The 12,452-nt window shown below is 35.5% G+C and overlaps 2 protein-coding genes across 2 annotated transcripts in view; one reads left to right on the top strand and one right to left on the bottom strand.

Annotated features, from left to right (window-relative positions):
• Positions 5,652-9,064, top strand: LOC109229369 (putative disease resistance protein RGA3). The gene has a single exon (XM_019394789.1). The coding sequence runs from the start codon at positions 5,926-5,928 to the stop codon at positions 8,713-8,715; it is 2,790 nt and encodes a 929-aa protein (XP_019250334.1). The 5' UTR covers positions 5,652-5,925; the 3' UTR covers positions 8,716-9,064.
• LOC109229367 (mRNA cap guanine-N7 methyltransferase 1) overlaps positions 9,355-12,452 on the bottom strand; it is a 7,505-nt gene continuing 4,407 nt past the window's right edge. The window contains exons 8-13 of the mRNA XM_019394788.1: positions 11,708-11,772; positions 11,545-11,595; positions 10,890-10,952; positions 10,347-10,470; positions 10,152-10,213; positions 9,355-9,857 (exon numbers count right to left, since the gene is read on the bottom strand). Of these exons, the coding sequence (XP_019250333.1) occupies positions 9,759-9,857; positions 10,152-10,213; positions 10,347-10,470; positions 10,890-10,952; positions 11,545-11,595; positions 11,708-11,772 (464 nt within the window). The 3' untranslated portion in view covers positions 9,355-9,758. The remainder of the gene's footprint in view (positions 9,858-10,151; positions 10,214-10,346; positions 10,471-10,889; positions 10,953-11,544; positions 11,596-11,707; positions 11,773-12,452) is intronic.

The following is a 12,452-nucleotide window of genomic DNA, read 5'->3' as shown; positions in this document are numbered from 1 at the left end:
GTTCTGTTGATATTTTGCCCGAGGGGCGGTTGATGGTACATGTTTTGCCCGAGGGGTTGTTTACGTTTCTATCCTTTTTCTCATTGTTTTCACTCGTTTGAAACTATTGAAATATGTTTTAAAAAGACAGGTTTTTACTGAAACTGAGTTTTTTTTCGAGAAAAATGGTTTCTGTACTGTTTTTGAGCAATGTACTGTATTTGTTGTAGTGTTATGACGTGGAATTATGTGCTTTCTTACTGCTCAGCTTTCATTTACTTATATTACTTACTGAGTTGGCGTACTCACATTACTCCCTGCACCTTGTGTGCAGATTCAGGTATTCCTGAACCCGGTAGCGGGTGTTGATTACTCAGTGGCAGGTTCATAAGAGTTAGCAAGGTAGCTGCCCGGCGTTCGCAGCCCTGTTTTTTCTCCCTCTTATCCTCCTTAGATTGTTGTAGTATATTTTTGGACTCTTCATTGTATTCAGACCTTAGTGGATGCTCGTGACTTGTGACACCCCGATGTCGGGCTTGTGTTATTTTTCTTCCACAATGGTTATTTGAACTTACACTATGAGATTTCTTGTTAAATAAATGGCTTAAAAATGACTGTTATAGAAAAATGGTTAGATTTGGGAATTGTGTCGGCTGGCCTAGTTCCACGATAGGCGCCATCACGATCGGGTCGGTTTTAGGGTCGTGACAATTTGATTGTTATTCGGTTTGAAGATTAAAAACTTCACCGTTTATTAATTCTGAATGTCTCAGATTGGTTTGAAGATTAAAAACTTCTCCATTTATTAATTCTTGCTATGTCGTGACATAAACAACAGTTCTTGTGGTTGGCTCTACAAAGTAAAAGGGGTGGTGGATGTTAATCTCCTTTTTTGAATAAATATGTTTGGAATATGGTATTATTCATCAAATGGCAGCCCCTTAGTCACCACAATCTAATGGAATTGCAGGAAAAAAAGAATAAAACGTTAAAGGAGATGACTAATGCCTTGTTGATAAGTTCTGGTTTACCCCAGAACTTTTGGGGGAAAAGTTATTCTTATAGCTAACTGAATACTCAGTCGAGATCCCCTTTACAAGACGCAATCTATTCCATATGAAAAATGGAATGGAAGGAAGCCCAACTTAAATATTTTAAAGTATGGGTGTGCTTAGCTAAAGTGCAAGTTCCTAAACTCAAAAGAGTAAACGTCGGATAGGAAATTGTTGATTGCGTTTTCATAGGATATGCAACAAATAATAAGACATATCATTTTCTAGTTCATAAATCAGAAAATCCCGACATTCATATTAATACGTCGAATCAGATAATGCTGATTTCTCTGAGAGTATTTATCCGTATAAAAAAGAATGTGAGTCATCTAGTGAAATATCTAAGCAAACTCGGGAAGAAGCAAAGGAAAGTACGTTGAATTAGAAAATCCAAGACGTAGTAAACGTCAAAGGATAACTACTTCCTTTGGACTGGATTTTCTGACATTCTTATTGGAAAATGAGCCTCAAACGTTTAAAGAAACATAATCTTCCTCTGAAGCACAGTATTGGAAAGAGGCAGTCGATAGTGAGATAGAATCCATATTAAATAATCCTACTTGGGAATTGGTTGTGTTCTAAGTGGATTTTCATATGGGAAATGAAAGCTTATGGTACTATTGACAAATATAAGGTAAGATTAGTTGTCAAATGATTTAGACAACGAGAAGGTCTTGATTACTTTGATACATACTCGCCGGTAACGAGGATTACATCTACTCGGGTGTTAATAGCGTTAGCCGCCGTGTATGGCCTTGAAATCCATCAGATGGACGTAAAGACAACCTTCTTAAATGGAGATTTGGAGGAGGAAATGTATATGGAACAACCTGAAGGGTTCGTGGTTCCTGGAAAAGAAAATAAGGTATGTCGACTTGTTAAGTCACTTTACAGACTAAAACAAGCACCCAAACAATGACATGCGAGATTTGACCAAATAATATTGTCAAATGGTTTCAAAATTAATGAGTGTAAACAAATATTTTACGTTAAGGATACTTCAAATCATATAGTCATTTTGATTATATGTGGATGATATGTTGATGAAATATTTAAAATGTTGGGGCTTTTAGCTTATGCATGACAAAGCCAATATTAGACGTAATGTCTAAATGATATAATTTTTGAACCCCACCAATCCTTAGTAGATATTGATATGATAGACGGTGAATTCATTACTTGTTGAGTCTTAATGATGACAAATGATGAAACTACAAATTCGAAAATTATTTACGTGCTTTTCCAGAAATAATTTGTTCTTTCTTGAACATTTATAATGTTTAGCTCTTTTATAAAAGGGTGTCACCTGGAAGGCTGTGACTTTTCATGAAAAGTGCGTTTACATGTGTTGTATAAACATGACCGTTCATGAACAAATGTATTAATACATTGGTCTATAATGAGGTGAACCAACCGATAAACATGACCAAAATCCATTCCAAGTTGGATTTGTTTTAATGAAGGTGGTATACTTTGCATATCATATAGCCGTATGAATAAATAGCATACAAATGCTTGAAAATGGCGGAATGATTGAGAAATGTGTTATATGTTAAAAGGTTGTGGCCTCAACTGATAGCCAATCATTCCAGCTGTTGTTATAATATACTATTACTACATTAAGTGTAGTCAATAATCTGATATGCAATCGAAAGTCGAGACGTATTAGTCTACAACATAAGAAAGTTTGCATTGAACTTTCATGACAATGAAACGAGTTTTGAAGTATTTGAAATATACTCCAAATTATGCTTTGCACTACAATAAGTATCCCACAATAATAGAGGGGTATAGTGATGCAAATTAGATCACCGGTTTAACCGATTCTAAACAGTCGGTGGAGGAGCGATGTCTTGGAAATCGTCCAAACAAATGTGCATTGACCACTCTACAATGGAGTCTGAGTTTATAGCCTTAGACAAGGCTGGTGAAGAAGCTGAATGGCTCCGGAATTTCTTGAAAGATATTCCATTTTAGCCCAAACCTTTGGCACCTATATGTATACATTGTGATAGTCAAGCGGCAATAGGCAGGGCAGGGAGCGTTATGTATAATGGAAAATCTCGTCACATTTGACGGATACACAATACCGTTAGACAAGTACTCTCTAGTGGTGTTATCACGATTGACTGCATAAAGTTAAGAGATAACGTGTCGGATCCACTTACAAAAGGCCTATCTAGAGAGGCAGTTGAAAGATCATCGAAGGGAATGGGGCTAAGTCCTAGGACAAGTCATCATGGCTGTAACTCTGCCTAACAGACTGGAGATCCCAAGAGCTAGGTTCAAAGAGATCAAACAAAGTTATGAATGACGGTTCAACATTGTGAAATAACTCAATCCATTCTCGTGATAAAGACAATGTTCAGAAATCAAGGTAAGGCATTAAAGCTTTTTGATGAATCAATAAAGCTTAAAGCTTTTTAATGATTTGCTAAGTGTGGCAGGATATGACCAGATAGTGTGTCTATAGGATTACACGTTTAGAAATCACATATGCGAGTGTGAAGTGTAAGTCGCTTTAAGGGGAATGAAAGTAAAGGCCCATTCTCTAAGCACTCATGAAATCAGGCGGTGTTCGTCGCTGAAACGAATACAACCGTGAGAACTAAAGACGGTTAAGGATTGATTGTGTGACTTATGGTTGTCTAGGTATACACCAAAGCTCGACGGTTCAAAGATATCAAATCTACCGATTGACCGAGTATATCCGACATAAGTTCACTACGGAAAGTTCAAACGGAAACCTACTTATCCAGATGCGATTAATCCTTACTTGCGAATCACACAGTATGTTCATGCATGTTTTTTCACATATGTCCATTCCCCATTTATGTGGGGGATTGTTGCATTTTTTCTTTAAAGGGTGTGAATGAGAAATAGAAGAGGCACCTTTTGGATTGCACCTCTCTATCTCACCCTTCCTTTGTCTATAAATTTAGAGGCTTGTCCTCAATTTTAAGACATGAAAAATCTGAAAACTTCTCCCCTCTTTTCTACAGTGTTGCATTATTTTCCAAATAAATATAAGTGTCATGTGTGATTTGCTCCGTTTGTTGAGTTTGCTGAAGTTATGTGATTTGTAGTGCCGCTATCATTGAATAGTTATTCCGTTCTATCCTAGGATGAATTAATCCGCATACCTTGGACAGCAATTAGGGGATTAAATTCCTTAAGAACACACTGTAAATTCAGTGGGCTCAAAATTATTTTACGATTTGTTTATTGAACTAACGTTTGTTTGCTTCTCTAATTTTCTGATTTTGAACACATTAATACCAACGTCCTCAAGTTAAGATTGTTACGATGACACGACCTAAATTTGGACATATAAAGTATTCCTTGCGTAAAATTACTTTTGATTCCCTAAAACGCAATTTTTTTTTGATAACTTTCGAGATAACGTATTCCTTGAGTAAATTATTTTTCAAGCATTGATTCCCTAAAGCAAATTACTACTTTTTTTTTTTATATGAAGCTTAAAAAAGGTATTCCCTGACAACTCAAAAGAAAAAAAAACATTCGAGACAAAGTATTCCTTGATTAATCATTTTTTAATTTTTGATTCTCCAAAACAGAATTTTTATTAACAAAAATGTTTTACACTGAATGATGAAGAGACTCTTGTGTCATGTAAAGTTGCCAGTCACTTCTGCTATGATTATATGTCATTTTCATGTTATTTGCTCCAATTAATATGACACATCTCCACTATAGTGAGGACATGACCTAATAACAAGGACTAGTAGGTAGTCGAGCATTTCTCTTTGTCATATTAGTAACTTAAGTATTATTCTTTTATTTTCTTACCCTTCGATTTCTATTATTACATCATGTTACTTCGATTACTTGTGTTATCTTATTATCTTGCTGATGATATTGCTTCTCTTTCATGGCTTTTTTCACTATTGTATTTCCTTTTAGAACTGCTATGACTGTGCATTGCTTGAGTTGGAGTTCTATCAGAAACAACTTCTCTACCTTCATTATAGGGGCAAGGTCATTATAGGGGCAAGGCTGCGCACACGCTACCCTTCCAAAATTATATTGGGTTGTTGTAACCATAACAACCAAAACTTCCATATACTCCCATACTATAATATGGATAATATGTAACCAATCTTTATGTCATAGGAGATAATTTTATTTGTAAATCAACTTTATACGTAAAATCTTATTTCGTCAATTATAATTTAAATTAAAGAAGCAAATGGAGAAAGAATAAAAACAAGCACATTATTCTCATACCCCACAAACATGCAAACCACACCTTGATGTGAAAGAATATGGACAAAAAAAAGTACAGCAAAGAGAAAAAGAAAGAATCATTATCTTGTCTTTGTGAGTCACCACATTCATATAACATGTTGATCTAGGAAAATAAATAAATAATATGCCTTTTCTATCTGATGCACTTTCTTTTTAAACCTTTTTCAAAAGGATTGATATTTTTTCATCTTTAGACATAATTTAATATTAATTTTTTTATTTTATACTTAATGAGATAATTTATAATTATACATATATCTATATTTTATTTTAGAACATAATTTTTTTTTTAAAAGAACTTTTTAAAATTTCATGTCCTAGTCACCTGAATTGGGGAAGTAGGGAGAAATTTGTCTGAAAAAGCAGAGAAAGGGGGTTAGGGAAAGTACATTATAATGACCATTTACATTGACTTTTTCTATAGTTCATACTTAATATAGCATAGTACTACTATAATCTAACCTGTAAGACCAATTCAATTATTTTACTTGTAAGAGAAGATCATCCATGCTATTATTTTATATGGTATCAAGTTGACTTAGCAATTTGTATCATTCTTATTCATTTTCCTTTTTTTGTTCTCTCTATTTCAAAATCAAACCAAAATAACCAAGCACAAACAACCATGGCTGAAGTACTTGTTTCCATTGTCCTTGACCAATTGGGCAATTTCATTGTGGAACAAGTTAAGGGACAAGTTGATGAACTAAGAATGGCTATTGGGATCAAGAAAGAGATTCAAAGTCTATCTATGAAGTTAAAAATGATAAAAGAAGCATTGGATGATGCTGAGAAAAGAAGGGTCAAAGACATTAATGTTAAACATTGGCTAGAAATTCTTGAAGATTTTTCATATGACACAGATAATGTGTTAGATGAATGGAAAACAAGAATTCTACAGCAAGAAATTGAAAGAAATGAGGCTGCTACTACTGCTGCTTCAATTCCTAGGAAGAAAGTAAGTTGCTTTTTTCTACCTTCTTGTTTTACTTTCAAGAAACTTGAGCTGAATCGCGATATTGTTCGAAAAATAAAGGAATTGGATGTGAAGTTAGAAGTGATTGTGAGAGAAAAAGATCAGTTCAATTTTGTAGTTAATGCAAATGGTGTTGTTTCTGATCAAGATGTGTTTAAAAGAGTTATGACTACTGGCATTGTTGATGAATCAGAAATACATGGTAGAGATTCTGATAAAGATGTTCTAATAAGTAAGTTGCTTGATAATTGTGATCAAGAAAATGGTGTCCTTGTTGTTTCTGTTGTGGGCACAGGTGGGATTGGAAAGACAACTCTTGCACAACTAGCCTATGGTGATGAGAAAATAAAGGGTCATTTTGATGAAAGAATTTGGATTTGTGTATCGGACCCTTTCGATGAAGTCAAAGTTGCAAAAGCTATTCTTGAATCTCTAACTAAAAGCTCTCCAAATCTGTCTCAACTGCATATGTTGTTAGAAAGAATTCAAGAATGTGTCTCTAAGAAAAGGTTCTTTCTTGTTCTAGATGATGTATGGTCTGAAGATTATTCGAAATGGGAACCGTTGAAGAACTCTCTCAAGAATGGAGCTCAAGGAAGTAGAATCTTGGTTACATCTAGGAGTGAGAGGGTTGTCGAAGTGATGGGAAGTTCTTACATGCATCGGTTGGGACAAATCTCGGATTCAGATTGTTGGTCATTGTTTAGTCGGATAGCATTTTCAGGAAGGAATAAGGAGGATTTTGAGAATTTAGAAGATATTGGGAAGAGAATCGTACGAAAGTGCAAAGGATTGCCACTTGCTGCAAAGACTATGGGAAGTCTCTTGCGGTTTAAGGATACAGAAGAAGAGTGGCAAACTGTTTTGGACAGTGAAATATGGGAATTGGAGGAAGTGGCAGTAGACCTGTTTCCTCATTTGTACTTGAGCTACGACGATTTGCCCCCAATCTTGAAGCGTTGTTTCACATATTGTGCCATTTTCCCTAAAGATACTGTCATAAATGTAGACAGATTGATCAGAATTTGGATGGCACAAGGTTATCTCAGCACAGTTGAAAATAACCAACAGGAAGTAAAAGGACGCGAGTATTTCATGAACTTAGCTACACGCTCTTTCTTTCACGAGCTGAAGAAAGATGATAAAAATGCAAGTGTTATAATATCCTGCAAAATGCATGATATAGTGCATGATTTTGCTCAGTTTCTTGCTAAAAATGACTGCTATAGCATCAAAGGAACCGAAGCAGCTGAAAACAAAGCAGACGTTCTTAGTGTTCGTCATCTATGCTGGGAGAGTACTGATAGTACAGTGAATCCTACTTCTGTTTGTGATATTGGAAAGATTCGTAGTCTATTTGCTGAAAACTTGCACGCAAAAGAGCTTCCTCGAGATCTATTCAAAGGTCTTAAATGCATAAGAGTTCTAAATTTACATGGATGTTTGATGCAAGAACTTCCTGAAGAAATAGGAAATCTATTTCATCTAAGGTGCATTGATTTAAGCAGCAGTCAAGTTAAGGACTTACCTGAAGCCATTTGCCGCTTGTGTAATCTGCAAGCGTTAGATCTTCACGGTTGTAAGAATCTTTCAAGACTTCCTCAACAGATAGGAAAATTGTTAAACTTGAGACATCTCATTACTACTGACATGCCAAAGTTGGAATCCTTTCCTCAAGGAATTGCAAGTCTTAATCAACTCAGGACTTTGAGTGACTTTGTAGTTGGGAAAGGATCAAGCAAGTTGGGATATATCGGAAAATTGAACCAACTTCAAGGGTATCTGTCAATCCATGTTATCGGCAATTTGAACTCTGCAGAAGATGTAGTTGAAGCAGAGAAGGCAGAACTCAAAAGCAAGAAGTACGTTAAAGAACTACGTTTGAATTTCTATTGGACGAGTGAGGTAAGAATGGATGTGATTGATGCTCTAATACCACCTCCAAACCTTAGATCTTTGACAATCAATGGATACAGAGGTACTCAATTACCAACATGGATAACATTGTCACTTAATAATCTTAGAGTTCTTACACTAAGTGAGTGCTTTAACTGCAACTTTCTGCCACCTTTAGGTAAGTTACCATTTCTTGAAATTCTTTGGGTAAGGCTTATGGATGAGCTGAAACATGTAGGAAATGAATTTTTGGGCTTGCCAGGAACCATTGCATCATTTCCAAAGCTAAAGAAGTTGAGATTTTCATATTGTTCAGAGTGGGAAGAATGGACAGACTTAAAACCAGAAGTTGTTTGTTCAGTAATGCCTAGTCTTAAGGAGTTAGAATTATATTGCTGTGAAAAGCTTAATAGCCTTCCATATTGTCTCTTGCAAAGGCTGTCATCAATAGAGTCTTTAAAGATCAAGATGTGTCCTTATCTTGAACTTGACTGGACTAAGATATCCCATATTCAGAATATTGAAACTGGTAATGGGATTTGAGGAATGTTGAATATTATTGGTGGGATAATTTTTGTAGAAGAGGAAGGGAAGTAATGGAGCAATGGTAAAGTTGTCCGTGTGACCTATAGGTCACAGGTTCGAGTCGTGGAATCAGCAATTGACCCTTGCATTGGGTAGGCAGCCTACATCACACCCCCTTGGGGTGCCGCCCTTCACCCGATCTTGCGTGAATATGGAATGCTTTGTGCACCGGGTTGCCCATAATTTTTATAAGAGAATAAAGTCTTCTTATCTGGGGAATGGACTTGTATCTATGTTATAAGATTATCGTACTAATGTCTTTTTGTATTTTGCATGTTGAATTTTTATTACTCCCAGAATTAGAATTACAAAGTTCTCATAAAGCTTCATCTTCTGCTGTTAAGTGTTCCAAGTAATACTTCCCAAAATAAATACTTTACACCAACCAAACAATTTAACTTCAGAAGTTACAAATTGAAGTGAAAATACGTATCACGAGATTATTGTCAACTAATAAAAGTTTATATGCATGACATATGTTTTGCGTTAATTAGTTTGATACAAACACAGAGTATAGACAAATTTTTCCATATCCTGCGAGTTGTCTGCAAGGGTGCATAAAGTTCTTTTCCAGAACATAAGTAATCAAAGAACATATTTGATCATGATATCAGCGTTCAATTGTCTCAAGTATGTCTTAGAAACATTTTGATCTTGATATAAATAGAAAATTTTGGCTATTTTCATTCTCTTTCAATTTATAATGGTAAACAGAATTACAAGGTAAGTTGCAAGTGGACAGACGTATCTGCCTGCGTCAACTGGAAAGAAGCCAGTTTCTTTTAACAACGCTGGCTTACTTTTATGCTGGAGTATTATAGCAAGTTGAAGTTGTAACAAATGATTAGGCCAAAACTAGTCTTTATTCTGCAAAATTGATTAGCAGCTCGAATTTATCGACTTGAAAGGGGGACATTCTTTTGACTGTTCCTCTTTCTTTCAGATACTTCCTCTCATGTGCCATAACACTCTTTTCAGGTTCAGAGGTTGGAGCAAATGCACTACACTGCACCGTTAACATTCTCGATATCGTCTTTTGTCAAATGCATCTTGCCTTTGTCTCGTCTAGGGTTTCTTCGTGTTTGATCTGGTTGCCCTCGCTGTAGAACAAACAATATTTCACCAAGATCACAATCACTAGAAGCAATGCCATTGTCCATGCAAAGGCTCTTATTATAGACGATTCTCATATGAAATAATTATACTTTGTGATTCTTGTGTTGACACACATTGGTGCCTAATATGGTACCTGCTATGACAGGGTTAAAAGGATAAGGGTTTGTTCGACAGGGATATGCTGTCGCAGATGCAATCAAGGCACACCTAGTTTGGGTCGCGGCTTACTGTTTAAGAAACAATGGTAATATTAAAACAAGAATTAGCTATATTAGTACCTTTCTCAGAACAAATGCCAAATAAAGGTAGGCTACCTCCCATTCATCTGGTGATAGAGTACCTGTTGTTAGCAACATAAGTCAGAACAGCAGCTCGGGGAACCATATGAAATAAGGCATTAAATATCACAACATACTTGGATTGGATGAAATATCAAAGCAGTAACATTCAGCAGCCAACATAACTAAACTTACTTTGGTCTTGGTTCCCATCACCTAACGCACCGAGCCTCCTCATTAGCTCAACGAACTCTGGTTTCTTCATGTATTCCTCCACAAATACGTGGTTATTCTTCACAAAAACTAGCTCAAAGTCATACTGCATTTAAAAAAAGAAAAACAATGTTGTCAAAAAATACTAAGGCGGCGAGAAACAGCTGCATGATATTTTTGAATTCATGTCTTCCTCAGTGGCATTACATTATCGCAGTAATTCTGCCCCGTATACCATACTAGAAGAATTCATGTAGAGTGTAATATACTCTCATATTGTGACTCATAACTAGCATTAGAGAGCTCTCGGTCAAGAAAAAAGCATTCTACTCAATATAAAAGAGAACCTAGCAGGGTCACTTGATTTAAAGAAAAAGGGATATAGGATCAAAACGAAAGGAACATAAACCTACAATTTCTCGGTTCCAATAAAAGGAAAAAGGATAATCTAAAGTCAAAAAACAAATGACTTATGGATTCAAAATACATCCAACAACTAAAAACAGGAAGCACAGACGCTAATACCTCTTCCGCCAATGCTTTGAAGACGTGGAAAGGGACAATCCACTCGGGACAGTCAACAGCATCCTACAATCCAAATCTTAATTGTTTATTTGTAGACAGGCAGAGAAGTCAATAATACTCACACGTAGTATGCAATCAAAGGATTTTAAATATTAGGATCCTAAATTGCTTGTTATTAGGATTTAATAGGAGGAAATAAGATCCCAAGCATAGTACATATAAAATAAGTAGGCAACATGGGAATTCCCAAATGTTGATACATGTACATAAAATATTGTCAGATTGAATATTAATGAATGAGTTTTGAGCACCAAAAAGTATTAGCTTTCATTTGTAAAACATGCAAATCCATATAAGTAGAGTAAGAACATTCATTTAGTCTGCTAGAACTTGCCGATGTCGAAGCTAAATCAAAAAGACAAATAAAAATCCTTCAATATGCACGACTCTAAACGCTTAAAGCAAAACTGAAAAAACATGCATGCATAAATAGCCACATAATAGGTAAATAAAAATCGTAAAATTGATTCCACATTGAAGCTAAGAATTTATGTTTTGCAACTAAATCAACAAAAGAACACATGAGCACTAAATTTTTAGCAATAAGCTTAAAGGACGCAGCTAAGATACATAGGAAGGCATAAGGTGTACACACCTCCAGATGGAACTTGTATTTGATGCCAAAAGGATTTGAAGATTTAAATTTCTGCAACAATAGGAGATCTTATTATACAATAATACAAATACCTAGATTAGAAAGAAAGAAAGAAAAAAGAAATTTCTGTAGAAAATTACTAGAAAATGATAACATAAATTACCTTTTCTGAAAATTCTTCATCGAAACGTATCCAATAGACACTGTTACCGAAGGCTAGCCCCTCAGCTGCAATTTCAGAGGAACAGGGACCATATATATCAATAGATCTTTAAGACTGTATTAGAAGCTACTACATAACACATTTAAAAATAAGCAATGACGCCATCACTCCACTAGTCTGAGTGATGGATACACTGTCATAAAAGAATGGATAATATAAGAAATAATCACAGAGGTTCCAGTGACATACATAAGTATAAAATGAGAAACTGTCACATAAGATGGTGGAAACCATGCTTGTAAGCGTGACACTATGATGATTCAAAGTGCTAAAAAGGGACGATGTAGACCTAAAATCATATGGAGGGAAATTGTCTCAAAAAGACCTATAACCTCCCATAATAAGTGCAGACTTAACAAAGAAAGAATACAATAGAAGCAAAGGAACTATAGATGCCGACAAGTTAGGATTAAGGTTACATTAGGTATGTTGCTTGTTAGAAGTCCTTTTGTCTAGTTGGATCCTTGAATGTAAGTGTAGGAAAAAGCATTAGATTTAGGGTGTGTTTGGTATGATGGAAAATGTTTTCCATGAAAAATATTTTCTAAGAAAATATAATAAGTGGTTTTCTTACTTATTTTCTGGTGTTCTTTTTGGTGTTTGGTTAGTAAGGAGAAAATATTGCACCTAGGGAAGGGGAGGTGCGCTAGGGAGTGGGGTTGGAGGGTGGGCGAGGGGTGTCAGG

This window comes from Nicotiana attenuata, chromosome 7 (genome assembly GCF_001879085.1).
Source record: "Nicotiana attenuata strain UT chromosome 7, NIATTr2, whole genome shotgun sequence".
NCBI classification, from domain to species: Eukaryota; Viridiplantae; Streptophyta; class Magnoliopsida; order Solanales; family Solanaceae; genus Nicotiana; species Nicotiana attenuata.
This window is presented reverse-complemented; position numbering and strand designations above follow the sequence as displayed.

Bases quoted from the DNA above. Each gene is read 5' to 3' on its own strand.
- LOC109229369 (XM_019394789.1), top strand. From the start codon at position 5,926: ATGGCTGAAGTACTTGTTTCCATTGTCCTTGACCAATTGGGCAATTTC.